Here is a 19,084-nt window from a genome sequence, read left to right as displayed (position 1 = left end):
TTATTTATTAACGTTGAAAGTCGGAGAAGCCGCCGCTGGGGAAATAATGATATCGTTTTTATTGTATCGGGAGGTCGATCGGATTTAGATGATAAGATGACGTCGTCAGCGCGGTCACTAGCCGTCCTCCCTCCGTCCACGCAGCGAACTAGAGAAAAAATTTTTCTTATGAATACAGGCACAATGCAACTCATCGGCTTCATGGGGAGAGTCATACTTAGTAAGAAAGTGACAATATATTTTCCGTAAACGATTGAAACTTTATAAGCACCGTGACGCGCAGGAAAATAAAGTCGCTTTAGAAAACATGGGATATCATTTTACAACTTAAAAAATCTCGATCGCAAGAAGTCTGGTCCCGGTTACTGCAGACGAGCAGAGAACTCAGTATCTGCTCACGACGGATGTGTATCGGGTTGGCGTCGCGCGTCGCCGCGTCCTTCCGCCCATTTATCTGCCACTCGCTAGTGTACTCGAATGTACATCCCCCTCTCCCCAACCCCCTCCCCTCCTCTAGTCGCTAGCTCTCAACACACGACCATTAGCCGGAGCACGACAATTGCAGACATACCGAGTACTAACTATGCCTTAAGCTACTTTAAACTTTTGTTTATTTTAGGAAGTTCGCCCTCTATCAGACGGGATAACCTGTCAGCGCACAGTTGTTAAAGCCAGAGTTTGTAATTATTGCATCGCTTAGGGTCGCTCATAATATTATTCGTATTTTTAATAAATGTAATCCAAAAAAATACGTTTAATATTATAAGTCAATGTTGATCGAAACTATATCACCAAGTTTCGACCTGAATGCATTTCAAAGTTCGTAATGAAACTGCTCGCTGAGATGCCTTTTATAAATATTTTTTGTGTCCGGATCAAGGTATGACTCGTCTCTGTTCCTGTCTCGGAGGCCGTCAGTTCGGTCGCATCGGAGTTCTCCAGCAGGTTCGATGTGAGCGCGATACATTCCACGGTTCAACATTTAATATAATTAAACAGGCTTTTAACTTAAATCTAAATATGTATACATTTATACTTATTATTTCACACGTCCCCGATAACAATCAACTTATCTATTTCCTCTCATAACGCATTGAACGCTTAAATTTTGGTCGAAGTCCATCGACACTGACAGCTGATTGCCTGCACAATAGCATTCGTTAGGCCGCGACACACTGGCTCGTTCTCATTACTATTGGAAATCCAAAACATTAAATGATCTCGTAACAGGTCAATATGCGTTTTAACCAAATATTGACAAGAGAACTTCCCCTGAACGGAAACAATGAAATTCGATTTATTTTCTACGTCCCTCTTTTCGACGATTACACTTATTATAATTAATCACTGCTTTTTATAATTAATGCGTTTCCTCCTGCAAATACTTATTTTAATCGTTTATATAATTATATTATGACATAACGGTTTCTTTTTTTAAATTATGATTAGAAAATATAAACGTAATTTACACTTAGGTCTCGACTCTCGACCCAGATATAAAAGATGAATACTTCCATCGAACTTCATCACATCGAAATAAACCAATTAAAGATTAAAATAAAAACTTACAATCCCCTGCCTGCATTGTCTCGTAACTTTTTAACCAGAATGTGTTATTATTCCTATTTATTTACATATGAAGATAAAGCAACCCACTACTTACTGCTGTTTATACATATTTCTCGCAAAGTAATAGTTATCTTTAAATTATATAGAAGTCGTGAAATGTAATCTTAGTTCGTCCATCGCATAGTGTCTGGGAGGAGAGCGGTGGCTGTGGCGCGCGAGTGACGCGCGGGAGCCCGGGGCGGGGCGCGCAGTCCCGAACGAAGCCCCGCGGTGAACGCACGCCTCTTGCACTCCGCGCGCGACTACGATCCGCGCGACACGCGACCTGCGACTGTGACACTCTTACGACGCGACAGTGGCCCAGGAACGGCTGACCGGGCAGTGCAATTGTGGACAGTGCAGTGCAGTGTGCCGATACGAAGATCGCGGTGGTGGTGCGCGGCGGCATGCGGCGAGCGCCCCAGCGAGCGCGCCGCTGGCGCCCCGCGCCTCGCTGACCCCATGCGCCCGTGCGCCGCGCGGCACGCGCCGCTGCTGCTCGCCCTCGCCCTCGCCTGCTGCCTGCAAGTACGTCCACCGCTGACCACAGCACCCTCACCATCACCACGCACCACTCGACACATTACACACACACCGAATCCATCGTCTCACACACACCAGGGAACTACATAATGTATTGGCACAAGTACGGATTAACTCTATTCTTAAATACACTCCGAGCTGCGTTGCTGTCTTTAATCGAAATCCGTTCTACGCTCCAGTCACTACGTGAGTGGAATACCGGACGATGAGTCTAATTCCAGCTTTTGTGAGATCTCTGTGAACGAGAGCCGCATACTTACATAATTTAAATGTATTGTGTTGCCTTCCCCGTTACACGACCAGCGATGGTCGGACTTATACACTTAGATGTATAACGATGGCATAAATAAATAATTATACATGCAAATTGGAACATTCGTAGAGCTTACATGTTCTCGCAGTAGAAGCTTGCGAACGTAAGGTTGTTTAGATTTATTTTTAATATTAGTCAGAGCAGTTAGATTAATAAGCATCTTTTTTTTACATCTATGGTGACTATAGAAATATTCCTCTGTCACACTGCTATACATATTCCAAAAGCTACAATCAGTGGCTTAAAGAGTCGCTATGGTAATGCCTATAATAGTATGTTGTTCTAAAATCAAAGTATATCGCAAACACGGACTGAATGACAGACAGGTGACGTGAAGGTGCGCGTGCGCATCCTCTCACGCTCCCCGTGACCGCATAATATACTCAATTAGCCACAATAACATTGTCACGTGTTCATATGTGAACAGTCCCAGCAACGACGAAATATAAACGAGACAAAATTATGTTTTAGCTTTTTTAGGAAATAATTCTCATTCAACTTTTTGAGTTTAGTTGATAAGCCAACCGACCACTACCGTTAAGAAAGTAGATATATACGAGACAGCGACTGTTAATAGACATCATTCGGATAAGATTATAATTTATCAAATGGAAAAACACATTTGAAGCCGTAAAATTAATTTTCTAAATAGCCATTTATGATATTTTAAGAATTGATTTCGAAGTAAGTTTTAAGTTGGCCTTATTCTAGTTACGAGTATTATAACCAGTGGCGTAGCTATCGTAGGGCCAGGTGGTGCAGTGCACCAGGGCCCCGGAGCTCAGGGGGCCCTCTTACCTAAGCTTTGAATAGAGATGATGTATGGATTTCGCCTACTAATGATAAGTTCAACTCGCTGTATCCTGTATCCTATTCTTATTCCTAGTTATAATTTTGAAAGGCAATATAAAGTTAAAGATGGAGTGGAAAGGGGGGGCGAGGGCCCGATGATTTTCTATGCACCGGGGCCCTTGCCCACCTAGCTATGCCACTGATTATAACTATAGTTATTCAAAACATTTTAACGAGACATGAAGTTTTTTTAAATTATAATAATATATAGTAATATTATTATTAATTCGAAAAAGCTTGTTTAAAGATAGCAATTAATAATTATAATGAAGACTAAAATGACACTAAATGAGAATTGAAATTGGCTGGAATAATTAATTGTTATGTACTCCTCACCCAACAAGCTGCGGCTTTCTGCCGGAGCAACCGACAGAAAGCCTACGATTGGAGACTCAAACTTTTTAACATAATAATACAAAGCATAATTTTTTTAACTAGTCTTATCACTCATCGATATTCTCATTTTTAAATATATTAACTCTAAATCAGAAAAAATACCGACAACTACTCGATCTAAGACGTAAGACGTCCCTTGTGAATTAATAATAAATGGCTCACTCATCCTTCAAAAAAATCACTAATACGCTTCCAGGCATAACTCTAGCTCTCCAGTGACATAGTCACCACATATTTTGAATGTTGCTAACGATTAAGAAATCTGCCGAGAACACGAGATCGTATCAATTTATTTTATGAGTATAACTTTAGTAGTATTTGTTTTAGATTTGTTATCCACTAAACCTTCAAAGTAATAGCACCAATAAATGTAAAACAATATTTATTCGAGCAACTGACCGCTGCGCCGACAACGGATATTACTATCATTAAAGTGAAAAAATGAGATTTTAAAACTCAAAGTGCTTCGCGGTGAGAATAAAGCACTTATCGCCTTCCCGCTTTCCCCGCGCCCGCAGTCATCAATCTCCGCCACCTCGATCGCTGACTGTCCGCTTATACTCCTTGTTTGCCAAACTTTCCTCGCCAAGTACCTATAAATAATGAGAATTCGGTTGCTCTAGAAATAAACAAAAAGTATCGTGCGGTTCAGTAGAGTGCAGTAGAGTCACTCCATCTTATGCCTGTAGCATTAGATATAGAGCGCCTATCGCAAAATTTAATATTAAACTTATTATTAGGTTAGCTTGGTCGGTAAGAAACTCTCACAATATATTAATGAATAATAATAGAATTCGCCGTGCATTATTTCATTACAGTTTCAAGCAGAAAACTTAATTTAAAGTATTATTTAATAACAAATATTATAAATTGTAGTATAATGTTTCAAAACTATTAAAATTATAAATGAAAATAAATATTTTTTCGTCATATAATTCTTGTAACGACTTAATTAAAGAACAAACATTAGAAGCAGTCGTATTTATTGTAGTAAATGTGAATGACGCGGGTCATTGACGCTGGGAGCCGCGTCCGCCGCACGCCGAAGTGACGCTCGCTAGGAGTCGCTCGGAGGCTTCCAATGAATATATTTACATGTATTAAATATCTCACTAGCACTCGAGTTGAAATATTTTCAGCAAGAATTAGAAACTCTCAATGTGTCGATGGTTAAGGGAGTAAACAGAGTAAACGACATGGCATTGGTCGCAAAGGTACGAGTTTAACTATTTCCTGTCACAATGGAAGGCAAAATAGGCACCAGTCAGAATTCCTCGGCGGGCGCGCGGCGCGGGCGCATCCGTTCACAGGCTCTCCTCACAGATATTTAAACAATTCTTGAGAATTATCGAAAGTATCGCTATAAATATTCTAGTTATGACCATAACTTTAATATTACATTAAGATAGAACTCCGTATGGACTCGCCCCACACTCACCCGTCAGTTACTGGTCGTCATAGCGGTATGTTACATTTATATGAATATATGACGATTCGATTCGTAATAAGCCGCTTAATATACATTTATAATTATTCTCATATTTTAGACTCATATTGACTCATTATTCTCGTTTAAAACAAATTCTGAACCAGAAGGAAAACCTGTCTAAAATAATGTATATTTTGTAAAAGGATAATAAACGTTTTGTGCAATTTTGGCTCATTTTATAATAAGAGTATGTTTAGTGGTTATTTACTAAAGGATTTTAAAGACAAATAATATGTATAACCTGAGGAAATATTATTTGCTTAGGGAAGAGTTATTGATGTTTCACTTCTTAGTTTTTTAACTGCCTTCAAACTGACTTCAAATATATCATAATAAAATTTGGTTTCATCGCAAGTGTTACGTTACCAGACGTATCCATAAACTTAAAGTTCGCTAGTAGTAAGACTTTGTGTAAACTAGTGTGCGTAGGAAACACATATTTAACAACTATTTTACCGATAACTTATCTTTAGTTTTAGTCAGTTAGTGTAACTAAGGGCACACGAGACATAGCATCTCAGTCCTCATCGTAGGCAGCGAGCTGAAGGTGAGATTACCATTACCATTACCATTTCTTTCAGTGACAATGCCTATGGGTGGCGACATCATATATATTATAGCATAATATTGCTCGCCGGCCTGTTTTAAAAGTTTATTAAATAAGCCCTTTAATTAAAAACAAATATTTAATTTTCTTCATACTCGAAAAATCGAATGAATACAGCAAAAATGAAATAATATAATAAGGTAACGAAACTCGTCCGCGCACTTAGTGTCATTCACCGCCTCCGCCAATTGATCTCGTTATTGATATGACATCCTTATGTCATGTCACCGAGTAGCGAATCCGTGGGAAAATCTGCGCGACCATTTATGGCAGAGTCGCTGAGCGAGTGAGCGCACGCCATGCATATTCATGCGCCTCGCCGACACTCGCCACTGCTCGCCGTCACTTTGCATGCCGACACTGCCGAGTGCCGACACACACCGCCTTTGGCAGATTTCAAATAACGAACCATTCAAATCGTGTTATCTTTTTATTACTTCATTAAACGTATGTTCATCTCATTTTAAAAATTGTTTATGTCCGTAATAAAGTTTAATGATAGAATGTCTGATTCGTGACTTCCTGCTCACTTTTATATTTGGTTAATTATTGATTAACTATAACTTAAAACGTAGCCAATTAATAAATTTAAATCTTACGTTGAAAAATAGCAATAAATAATTCATATCACTCAACAAGAAGACAGAACACAAAAAGAAGTGGTATTAGTACACAGTTTACTGCCGTGCTTGTGTGATTACTCAGATTTTTACTGTCTCTCTCGGTAGAATCTGAGTTCTGAACGTAAAGTATATTTTTATTTGGATTTTGTATTTATTTCAATTTAAGCTACAGAATCACGTGAGTAGTTATTTATTCAGATCGCGACGCTTTCGGAAAGAAGAAGCGCAAATGTAATAATCGCTTTATAATTGCAGTCGGTACTCTGAGCGTTGTTAACAAACTACTCGCCAACACGTCGACCCGAAATGTTATTAATGTGCTATTAAACAGAGCGAACAACTGTGAATATATTCAGAGAGCTTCTTCACAGTTTAGACAGTATAAGACAATGTGGCTGCCTCGTTGATTTAGTGACCGGAGTCTACTGAAGTAGTTCTTGAGGTCCTAAAGTTTTTGGGTTTCCCACTGAAAAAATTTACAGCAGTAGACTTGAGTTAAGAATTTCCCAATGTAACACTCTGTTGCCTTGAAGTTGCTTATCTGATATCTCTCCAGTCATCCCGGAGTACCATCGTGTCTATCAGACTATGAAAGTTATCGAAGTGTACACGTAACACTTTTGTAATAACTCTTGCACAGTTAGTTAGTGCCTGTTGTAAGTGCTAACCCCGGGAGAAATCAGTCAGGAGGACATCATTGTCATGAGGACATAAGCCGGAGTTATTGACGAGACAATGAATACGCGTCAGCAATTTCTAAAGGAATATATATTTTTAATTTTTATATCCAGAATTATCTTTAACATATAGTTTTTGCTGGAAATTATTTGTTTAATTTTAATATAAAACGAGTAGCGGCGAATGCGCGTTGAAATCTTTTGTTAGCGGCAACGGAATATTACAGCTACTGTCGGTGTTTTGGAATTCGTAGCACCGTAGAGAGTTCAGCGCGTCCGCGTAATTTGTTAACTTGTTAACATGTTCGCACGAGCGTGTAGATGAGACCCGTTAACTCATTTTCTCGTGACAACCGACAAAACCAGCGCTTTGGACAACTCCGCGCCTCATTAGCGAAGACTCTGTGTGCGTGAGCCGTTACTCGTGAATGTGTCAACTCCTAAACTACACATCGATAACAATTATGAACAACAAATATTTGGCAATTAATTGATACAGTATGCTAATGTTGCCGGTTTCGTCGTAATGTGTGGCAAATAGGTACATCTCGAACAAGTTTTTTTTCTTTTCATTCGGTCCCGTGATCAACGTTGAGCTATTAATAATTATCTTAACGAGATACTATCTCCGAAAAAGAATATTTAAATATTAGGTCTCAGTGATTGACTTTACCAATTTAAATAATCTACTTAGATTTGATTATTCTCATGTCGTACACTCGTAAATTGGAGTAGAGTTTCGTGGAATGTCGCCATTTCATGAGAACATGAGTAACGAATGAAATTATTTATTCAAATTTATATTTCTTTTTACGTGATTATTTTAATCTAAAAATAAATATAACTTTTGATAAATTAAATTCAGTACGCAGTATACCGTCTCGCTTAAACTCGATTGATTCGTCATTATTATTATATAGATGTTTATTATATTTTAACCTGAATAGTGGGGGGGGGTACAGTAAAGAATATTAGTTAATAAATATAGACACATGCAACGCACTATAAAGTATTGTACGCGAGTAATGATAAATATTGTACGATGCATGTAATGCAGACCGAAGCGCATTACAACGGTTTCGTTTCACTTTAATCTATTGAAGGTCGGATCCTCTCAATGTCTGTATAAATTTAATACGTGCCATTTTTATTCTTAATATTATGTTGTTAATGATATAAATTGCATTATCGGTGTAATGAATAGATTATACGGATGCAGATTTGGAACAAGTTCTTAATGAAGATTTCTGTTAAGACATTTTCAATAAACGGCCGGTGGCGGCAGTTGGGTCTGCGCCTAATATGGCGGTCCTGCAATATTGTCAGACGTTCGAATTATGATAGTATTTTGATGCACACTTTTTGATGCGCCATGAGCGTAAAAAACTACTTTACTAAAATAACTTTTACAATTTGAAATTGTTCAATTTATACTAAACATTTGGTTGTTGCTAATTTAATATCTATCGTTTGTTACACATTTATCGAGGCTGCGTCGCTCGCGAACGTGTTTAGACATGCTGAGACTACTGATGTCATTGTAAACTGTGTAATATTTATAGACAGTGCTTTGGTACCTACATATATTTTCCCGTAAACTTTTTACTCGATCCTGTGAGTGAATATATACCATAAACAGAGATACAAATAAAAACGATTAAATTCTTTAATTAAATTATGAGTAGATTTCATATGTTTTTCTCCAGTCGTTAGAAAAAGTTTTATTGCTTTGAATTACCTGGAGAACAAAATAAATAAAAAGTTGCTCGAATCAGTCGAAAATTCTTTCGATAGGTCTTCAATGACTGCAACCGTGTCCCAAATAGGAGTTCCATTCCACTTCCAAGTTGGGTTCCAAAACTCAACGCTTTTTTTTAATGGTAGATACCCTTTGTAGCTGTGGCAGGCTGTGACAATAATAATAATAACAGAATTACCGGATCAAATAAATAGGAAATAACTAGCTGTTCGTAACGATTTCGTACGGGTGAAACGAGAACTTGTTATAATAATGGGACGATAGCTGCGCATAAAAAATCGGTTATGGTCTCATTTTGAAGAGCTCCAGCAGCAGTGATGAGAGCCGAGATGGCCCAGTGGTTAGAACGCGTGCATCTTAACCGATGATTTCGGGTTCAAACCCAGGCAGGCACCACTGAAATTTCATGTGCTTAATTTGTGTTTATAATTCATCTCGTGCTCGGCGGTGAAGGAAAACATCGTGAGGAAACCTGCATGTGTCTAATTTCAACGAAATTCAGCCACATGTGTATTCCGCCAACCCGCATTGGAGCAGCGTGGTGGAATATGCTCCAAAACCTTCTCCTCAAAGGGAGAGGAGGCCTTTATCCCAGCAGTGGGACATTTACGGGCTGCTTATGAGCTTATGAGCAGCAGTAGGTGTGTAGAAAATTAAAGAGGATTCCTGATTGCAATTTACTAAATTTTAACAATTTAACAAACAAATTAATTTTAGTCAGCGAAAAGAAGTTACTGGCCGGTTAGAGCAGTAGCTTCATAATTTTGGTGCCAAGTGGAGATGAGTGACTTGCAGTTTACAATGAAATGAAATGAAAATAAAACCTGTCATGTCAGGTTTCGAAATTCCTGTGTTTTGAATAAACGCGAAGTTTTGCAGGAAACCCGCTAGTTTATTGATTGACGATTTTAAATTTATTTCGGTACCCTTAGTTCGGACCCTTTAGTAAAACGTACATCGAGTTATTAGTTTTACGAAACGCCACACGGCGCCCCGTTTGTCAGCGCTGTCGGCGTCGTGGTCTTCTTGAAGAAAATGTCTAGCTGTTCTAAGATCTAAGAGCCGTGTGTTTCGTTAAAAACAATCAAAATATGAGCATTGACTACTATTTAATATTTTTTTCCTATTTAAATTAATTTTAAATCAATTTAATATTTTAAAGAGTTAAGAAGCAGATACTGCTTATCCGATTGATATCGATTTTATAATATTTTACTTTATAGTTTCGGCTCAGACATGCGTAAGTTATATAGCAACTTAATATGTGGCGTACATTTTTTCAGTTAAAGATGTAGCTTACTATTACGCTACAGAGGGGAGGAATTGTTGGCCCAGCGATTTTGAAACGAACTTTGTATGAGAGATTTGTAGCTCTTAAATGTATACCGAAAAGTCAGCGATGTCTGTGAACTACTAGTTTATCTTATGCAATTAGACAACGTCATATCACTCGGTAGAATCTACTTTCCGAATTAGTGCCTTACATTTAATTCAACATTCTATCATGACGATTCAAATGTTCATTTATGAGCCTACTCGAATCAAGAATATTTTGATTTTGAATAAAAAAGCGTCGTAAGAGTAAATGTACCTACGTACCTACGAAAAGATTAGTCGGGGGATTTTTTATATAATTGCTAATTTGATCACATTTGGTTGTCGCGGGAAAAATGAGGAGCGTCCTATTTTTACGAATAAAATTCTAATTGTAACCGTGGAATGGGCAGCTTGTGTAATATAGTTTCAGTTTTTACGTTAAAGGAAATTAAGCGAATTGGGGTTTCTCATTTATTTTAATGAAATCTGGTCTGAAATGAAAAACGATCCTTTAATAAAAAATAACTTATTTAGTTTTTGTTGATAATTTTCAAAAAAAAAAGAATATTTTCAATTTAATCATTGTATACAATGCCAGTTTGACGAAATCAATTTTCGTAATAAAACATTGCTCGAGATGAATCGAACATCTGATACTCGATGCCTGTAATAGAATAAAGAGCTTATAGACGAGGGTGTGGTGAACGTGAAGTTAACATCACCGGTGTTGCCGGCGGCGGCGAATGGAGGAAGGAGTGAGTCGTGAGTGCTGGGCGTCGTGCGGGCGGGCGGAGTCTTCCACCCCCACCACTACGCACTATCACTTATTATAGCAATACTCACAACGTAACGCGACATAACGATATTTAATTTTTATTTTAAATGTTTTTATTTTCCCTTAACCATATTTATGTAAACGTTATTATTCTGTATTTTCACCGATGAATACTTCTGACGGGCCAAGCCTGCCTGCCTACTGTCCAAGATACATTTTTCTATATCTCAATACCATTAAAATATCAATTGAAATCTTAACATTTTCCAAACGTAGTTCCTCATATAACTTTTACGTTACCTGTAATTGTCAACACGTCAATACAATATTAGTTTTCCGACTGTATACACAGCAATAGAGAGCAAATAGTTAAAGAAGTTACCAGTAGGCCGACCGAGGGGCGGTGGGCGGCGCCGGGCTCTCCAGCCGCCTCTCACCGCACTCGACCGAGACGCTGCGAAGCCGGCGCGCAATGAAGTATCGAATATCAGAGCAATAGATTTAAATAATAAACAATGCGAGTGCCGAGAGCGCGGCCCTGCTACTAAAGTTGAGCTTTTTGTAGGAGATGGAGACGAATAGATGGACCTAAATGTTTGCGTTCTAATAGTTTCTTCCACCCAAATGTAGGCAGACTGTGCTAACGTTATACCTTATTCATTTTTCGAATATTCTTTTCGTATGAACTGCGATTACGACATCTTTTAGTCGTGGGAAATACAGAAATGTCGAGTACGGTTGGTACGGTAGGACCCACGGCATGACAAAGAACACTTCTCTTATTAAAGTGTAAGTTTAAGTAGTTCCGTTGACGGTTAGAAGATATAAAAGTCATGAGTCCATGTAGGCAAAGTAAGCCACTAAATAAAGTCCCGCGGCTGTGGGGAACGCGGGATCAACGACTCGAAGTAATTTTAATTTTAATTTATTTCATAGGTATACTTACTACATACATACTGAACTTATCACTTTAATCTTTGAAGGTGACACTTGCACTCAGGTGTACTTCAATGACAAGCATCGGTGAACAAAGCATGCTAACTATATCAAGAAAACAAAGTAAATGACGTTAACATTTTATGGAATGAATACATACTATTTCTCTTTTTAATTTTAAAATTCTATTAGTTAGTTTACTTTTGATATTTAAATGTTATTTTTTGTCACTTAGTGCGCGGCGGGGGCGGGCGTGTTCGAGCTGCAGATCCTCGAATTCTCCAATTACCGGCTGCAGCTGGCATCGGGTGTATGCTGCGGCGGCGGTGGCGCTCCCGCACCTGCCCCGCTCGCCGCTCCACCCGGTGCAGGCACGGTGGCTGCTGGTGGCACATGCGCACACCCGTGCCGCACGCGCTTTGCCCTCTGCCTCAAAGAGTACCAGTCTGCGGCCGCGCCCGGCGCCTGCTCGTTCGGCCGCGCGGCGTCGCCTGTACTGGGAACCGATTCCTTCACGCTCGCCGATCCACTCTACACCCTTTCGCTCCCGTTCTCATTTCGATGGACCGTTAGTAATTCACTTTTGTCAATAATAATAATATAATTGCTTCTTCATATATTCTGTTTTCATGGAAATCAAATCTATGCATTTACAGCGTTCATTCACACTCATATTACAAGCCTACGACGACTACAACTACACGGATCCCGGTGAGTGTCGTTTTGTTGCAAATAAATATTACTTAAATAATGCAAAACCTCGAGGTGCCCATTTGTTACATGTAACGTATTTCGTAGAAGAAACGGGCTTGATCGAGGAGGCTTGGTGGTCGGGCATCGTGGAGCCGGGCGCAGAGTGGCACGCGCTGCGGCACGCGGGCGCGGCGGCCGCCGTGGCGTACCGGGTCCGTGTCACGTGCCAGCCCAACTACTACAACACCACATGCACTACGTTTTGTCGGCCTCGCGACGATAAGTTCGGCCACTACTCGTGTTCCGCTACAGGAGACAAACGGTGTCTCCCAGGCTGGCAAGGCGACAACTGCGAGAAACGTATGTCTTTGGACTTGACTTGTTGGATTCCTTGGTTTTAGATTGGCTTATGAGCTTTTATCTTATTCATTGCAGCTGTGTGCAAAGAAGGTTGTCATCCAACGCACGGCCGGTGCGATAAACCTGGCGAATGTCTGTGAGTGTTTTTCTGTTACAATTAAAAATTGCGTTTATTTGTGTTCATGCTTTCTTTAATTGTCAATAATTTAAAATGTAGTTGTCGTCCCGGCTGGCGAGGCGACCTCTGCTCCCAGTGCCAGCCGTACCCGGGCTGCAAGCACGGTTACTGCAACGGCTCATCTTGGGACTGCACCTGTGATACTAATTGGGGAGGAATTCTCTGCGACCAAGGTATTTTATCTGAAGTATATAATATATTATTTAATGATAAAAAGTATCTCAAATATATATACTTCAAAATTCATAATGTAATCAATACTTTTGAACAGATCTCAACTACTGTGGTACGCATGAACCTTGCCAACACGGAGGTACTTGTGAAAATACTGCACCAGACCAATACTTGTGTACGTGTGCCGAGGGTTTTTCTGGCGTCGACTGCGAGCGTGTGGATAATCCGTGCGCTCCACAGCCTTGTGCACACGGCACATGCTCCCTGGCAGCTGCACCCGCAGGATTTGTGTGCTCCTGTGAGCGCGGGTGGACTGGAGCACGATGCGATGCTGACGTGGACGACTGTGCCAGCGCACCTTGTCGCAATGGTGCCGTTTGTCGTGACAGACTTGACGCGTTTCTGTGCGAATGCGCCCCCGGCTGGACTGGACCCACATGTGTAGACGGTAAGGAATTTACGGCTCTTATAACGCTTTATTATAAAACAATAGCATATTTAATTAATATTTTTATTCACAGATGTCGACGAATGCGCTGAAAATGGTGCTGCTGAAGGTGCTTTAGGCCCGTGTGTTAACGCAGCCTCATGTAACAATACAGCTGGAGGTTATGCTTGCACTTGCTTAGCGGGCTGGACGGGGCGCGACTGCGAGCTCAATGTCGACGACTGCACTGGACAGTGTCTGAACGGTGCTACATGCATCGACCTAGTGGACGACTTCCATTGCGCATGCGCGGCGGGATACGCGGGACGCACCTGTGCTCGTGACGTGGACGACTGTGCTTCAAGGCCGTGTCGTAATGGCGGCGAGTGCGTGGATCTACTTGATGCTTATCGTTGTATATGCCCAGTCGGCTTCTCAGGCACCGATTGTGAGGTGTGTCCGTTATATAGTTCTTTGAATCGTTATCTATCGTTCTTCTTAACCCATGTTTTCTCTTCAATTCATTTTTGCAATGTTATAAATGTGAGCAAATATTATTTAAAAACGATAATACGTATTGCAGAAACGAAAACTCTATCTAATTAACTTTCGCAGCCGCACTAAAATACTAACACCCTCTGCTTCTAGCTGACCTCCTGTCTTGGACGCTACTGTTGGGTGAGTGCTTCTCCTGAACTAACGTAAATTGAAACAACGATGTAACGGTTCACATTGCATGAAAGTAGATCTACAACACATTGATTAAATCTGTCCAGGACGACCGGGACCATTGCGCCGGTTCGCCTTGCGCTAACGGGGCGCCTTGCTACACGGCGCAGAGCGACTACTATTGTCACTGCGCGCCCGGCTGGACCGGAAAGAATTGCACGCAACGCGCAGCGCGAGATCGTTCGTATCTTTAAGATTATTTAAAATGTTAATTAGTAATGTAAGTTAAATTAAATGCTTTATTGTTCATCGCAGAATTAGACGATTGCTCTCCAAATCCATGCCACAACAACGGTAGCTGCGTCTCAAGCCCCACGGGGTTTACCTGCATTTGCCTCGAGGGGTGGACTGGTCAGTATATCGATACTAAAATTCACATCATACTAATGTAATAAAGAACTTCCTCAAGGAAGGTTCGTCTGTTTGTATATTATTAAAAACTCGCGAACATTATTTAAAATCAGTAAAAGTACAGTTCCATCATTTACGTCGCAGAGCCCAAGCCCAAATATTACTATCAAAAGAACCAATTTTCTGTGTGGTGTTATACAGTAGTCCTATTTTTTTTATGATTCACTCACGCGTGATGTCATATTTTGCCATCATAAAAATATCTTGACAACAGTAAAACGGTTAAATATAATATTATGTAATCACAAATAAATAATATTTTTCTGCGCAGGTGAAACTTGTACGATGCGTGAGGAGCCACGATGTGAGCTTCTTTGCATAAATGGTGGTACGTGTGTACGTGACCCTCTGCCCTCCATTCCCGTGGTCACTCACTGTGCCTGTCCACCTGGCTGGGCTGGTACCATATGCGACCTACCCACTACACCACCGGTAAGATCTGCAGTACTCAAGCACAAACAGACATGGCATGACCTTTACACCAACGAAACCTAGTACCAAATACAAATCTGTCTCTTGTAGGTAGCTCCAGTTGCATCCGTTCCTCCTCAAACTGCCGTCGTTCCGCTACCAGCCGGTTCTGGAAGTGTTCCGTGTACGTGTCTACATGGAGGCTCCTGCGTAGCCGTGGGGGGCAACTCGAACACATGGGCATGTGTGTGTCGTGCGGGGTGGGGCGGTGCACGCTGTGAGCGGGCGGCGGACGGATGCGCATCGTCACCTTGCCGTAATGGAGCGCGCTGCGTCGGCGGCTCGGGCTGGTGGGCTTGCGAATGCGCACCAGGATGGACGGGCTCCGACTGCACCACGTCGACATGCGATCCTCCTTGCCCATCACCGGCGACTTGTACAGCTTCTGGCTCTCAGGCCAGATGCATTTGTCCACCTCCACCAGCACGTCTGGCGAGACGCTGTCTAGAACGTAAGTTCAATAGTTAACTATTATAATTAAAGAGATCTTAATATTACCACCACCTTGAAAAATAAACAATTGCAATTTGTAGTTCCCATACGAGGACGATACAGTTTAGATCGAAAGATTGAAGCGCTCTCGAGTTTAACTTATATAATATATATTGTCATTATTTGTAGTAATTGCCGGTCTCGGAGCAGAGAGTGGTGAAGCTATCGAAGGCAGTGAGAATGGTGGTGAAGGTATCGCGGAGACAAGCGAGACCCCGGGCGCGTGCGGTTCCGACAATGGCACGTGGTGGTGGGGCTGTAACGCGTGCCGTTGCGTAGCCGGTGCGCCGGCCTGCACGCGCTTGTGGTGCGGCCTGCCCGACTGCCTCGCGCCCGCCGCTCTTCCTTGCCGAACCGATGAGGTAATAACGCAGCTAAACATGCAAGAAAGTTTTATTTTAATATTTGTGAAATGGAGTAATGTCCAAAAAAATATTATTAAGTAACTATAAACGTATGTATGTTATTTCAGGTATGCGTTCCCGCTGCCCCGTCATTGTGTCTGCGCGCTCCCTGCGCGCCGCTTGGTGAATGCCGGCGCGTATCAGGACGCAGAGTAGAGCCTCCTGCTCTTCCCGCACCGTCTACGTGCTGGCCGGGCGCTCGCACACAGCCGCCTCCCGGCTGTGCGCGAGCTGAGCTGCGGCTGGCAAGGGAGAGGCTCGCACGGGGGGCGCACGTGGAGCGCGCATGCGCCGCGCTACGTCGTGCTCTGGCTGCTGCGCTGGCAGACCGCGCCCCGCCCGCTCCGCCGCTGACTCTGCTGTGTGATCTCGCGCCAGATGACGATGCACTTGACCTAGCTCTGGTTAGTATTTAGAAGCTTTAACACTTTCATTTCACAGGTTTCTATTTCTGGTCGTTACAAAATTACTGTCCCACCCGTATAAATCGGTCATCACATTTCAATGGGCAAAATAAGTTGATCTAGAAGTAGAAGACTTTCACTTTCTTATCTTAAGTAAGTAATGATTGTAATTCTAAGGAAGGAATTATTTTATTTTCATAGTGGGCTGGAGAAGAAGAAGACGCTGAGGGAATCAGTGCTCTTGCTGCAGCAGTGCGTGCGCTCAGCGAACTTATAGCACGTCGTCGACTCGCTCACCATGCGTTGCTAGCTGCGGCACTGCGCTTGCGAGTCGAGCACGGGGCGCAGCCTACACCGCGCGCTGCCATCGCAGAAGCTGCCGCTACTACGGGTGGGGCGGGTGGTGCGTTGCTTGCACTCGCCGCTGGTGCCACATTTTTTTTACTAGGAGCAGGAGTGGGAGCTGTTTTATTCATAAGAAGACGACGCACTGCCGCCGCCGCTGCTGAGGAGCGCACGCGACGGCGCGACGAGGAGAAGTCCAACAATTTGCAGAATGAAGAGAATCTTCGCCGTTATGCAAATCCACTGCGAGAAGAACGGCCGCCGCGGGAGGCCGACGAACTGCCACGGGCGCACTCGCTGTACAAAGCACAGAACGCGGACGCTCGCAACAACACGCCGCCCCGGGACAAGGAGCTGACGAAGCGCGCGCTGCCGCCGCCGGAGCCACCGCCTGCGCGCCACCCGCCGCCCGAGCGCCTCACGGTGCTCGTCTAGTGTGATACTAGCCTTACGTAGGGACTAGCCTAGCGTAGCTTAGCCTAGAGTACCGAGCGACCGTCGCCGTCGGCCCGCCTCGCCGCCTTATTTATTGTAGTATGATCGTGTTTTGTAAATATGTATTTTTGTAAATAATGTTAAAAAGAGTGATTTAATTGAGAGTAAATAAAAATTTTGTATGTCTTATTGAGAGATTGATCGATACGATTTTATATTTGTAAAGAAGGTTGTAAAATTAAAAATGAAAGAAGTCGTTGTAATAAAACGCTATACAAAATGTTGTTTATCTTTTATTTAGTAACGTAATTCCCTTATGGTTTTCGTTTCCGATTCTACATTTACAAGGCACAATGAGCTTATCTGACTCGACCACAACCTGTGATGATTCTGTAATAGCTTTTATTGACAAAATAAAAGATTAATAGACATAAATCTAAGAATAAGAAAAAGCTTATTTATCCCAGCTAGCCTCAGCTAAATCGGCTTCGGAGCGGGCATTGACGTGACCGTTTTCTTCTAAACAAAAAGTTGCAGAATTAATAAAATTCCTCATAATCAAAGTCAAAAATCTTTATTCAATATAGAAGTGTTTACACTTGCTTATTGATAGTCAAAAATCTACCACCGGTTCAGAATTTAACACCTCGGACATGAGAAGAACCGGCGAAAGAAACTCAGGGGGATATTGTTTTTTTTTTTCCATTTTGCTTGTTACATGTACAATAATATTTTATTATATTTTAGTTATTTGAAACAGCCTGGAGGCGATCATTTCATTCCCAAAGTGTGTAGTCAACTAAAAAGTCATTAGTGTTGTAATATCCTTCTGCAGACAAACGCTCTTTAACGATTCTTTTGAATTTTATAATTGAATAATTTTGAACGTTTTCTGGGATCCTGTTATAGAAACGTATACATTGCACCAAAAAAGAGTTACTAACCCTGTATAAGCGGGTACTTGGAGTAACAAGTTTATTCTTGTTCCTAGTATTAATAGAATGTACGTCACAATTTCTGGAAAAATCATTTATGTTTTTTACATACAAAACATTATCAAAAACAAATTGAGAAGCGACATTCATTATTTTAATTTCTTTAAATTTACCTCATAACGAATCTTTTGAGACAAGGTTACCTCTTCTGCAGTACAAAAATGGTATTAATGTCAGCTGCATTACCCCAGAGTATGATGCAATACAACATTATACTGTGGAAATAACTAAAATACACAAGGCGAACCGTATCCACATCAGTCTAAAGTCTATTTTTTTTACCGCATAGGCTGCAGAGCTGAGTCTATTCGCCAATTTATTTATATGGGGGCCCCTTTGGAGCTTAGAGTCTATTGTCATACCAAGGAACTCTGTTGATTCTAAAACAACTAATGCTTTCCCGTTTAAAAATACACTCGTTTTGACACATCTTACATTGGGAGTAGTGAATTTAATACATTTTGTCTTTTTACTATTTAACATTAAATTATTAACACTAAACAAATGTACTATTACAGAGAGAGCATTGTTCATATCGTCATATATTGAAAGACGTCTTTTTATTTTAAAAATTAAAGAAGTATCAACAGCAAACAATACTATCTCGAGTTTATCACCTAGGAGATGTGGCAGGTCATTTATAAAAACAAGGAAGAGAAATGGTCCAATAA

The 19,084-nt window shown here is 41.3% G+C and overlaps 1 protein-coding gene across 2 annotated transcripts; it reads left to right on the top strand.

Annotated features, from left to right (window-relative positions):
- The first annotated feature begins 1,823 nt into the window (after window positions 1-1,823).
- On the top strand, window positions 1,824-17,690 carry LOC125070886 (protein serrate). Of its 2 annotated transcripts, XM_047680890.1 has the most exons (16): window positions 1,824-2,136; window positions 12,131-12,463; window positions 12,552-12,606; window positions 12,694-12,948; window positions 13,024-13,084; window positions 13,166-13,299; window positions 13,398-13,748; window positions 13,822-14,180; window positions 14,504-14,636; window positions 14,712-14,807; window positions 15,139-15,299; window positions 15,390-15,401; window positions 15,579-15,789; window positions 15,960-16,192; window positions 16,303-16,638; window positions 16,840-17,690. In XM_047680890.1, exons 1-16 carry the CDS (start codon window positions 2,071-2,073, stop codon window positions 17,416-17,418), a joined length of 3,375 nt encoding a protein of 1,124 aa, XP_047536846.1. In that variant the 5' UTR covers window positions 1,824-2,070; the 3' UTR covers window positions 17,419-17,690. The 2 variants fall into 2 exon arrangements, with proteins under 2 accessions (XP_047536846.1, XP_047536845.1); XM_047680889.1 differs by having other exon boundaries at window positions 15,390-15,789.
- The last annotated feature ends 1,394 nt before the right edge of the window (window positions 17,691-19,084 follow it).

Source organism: Vanessa atalanta, chromosome 18 (assembly GCF_905147765.1).
Source record: "Vanessa atalanta chromosome 18, ilVanAtal1.2, whole genome shotgun sequence".
NCBI lineage: Eukaryota > Metazoa > Arthropoda > Insecta > Lepidoptera > Nymphalidae > Vanessa > Vanessa atalanta.
The sequence above is the reverse complement of the archived record's forward strand: the minus strand, read 5'-3'. Positions and strand labels throughout refer to the sequence as shown.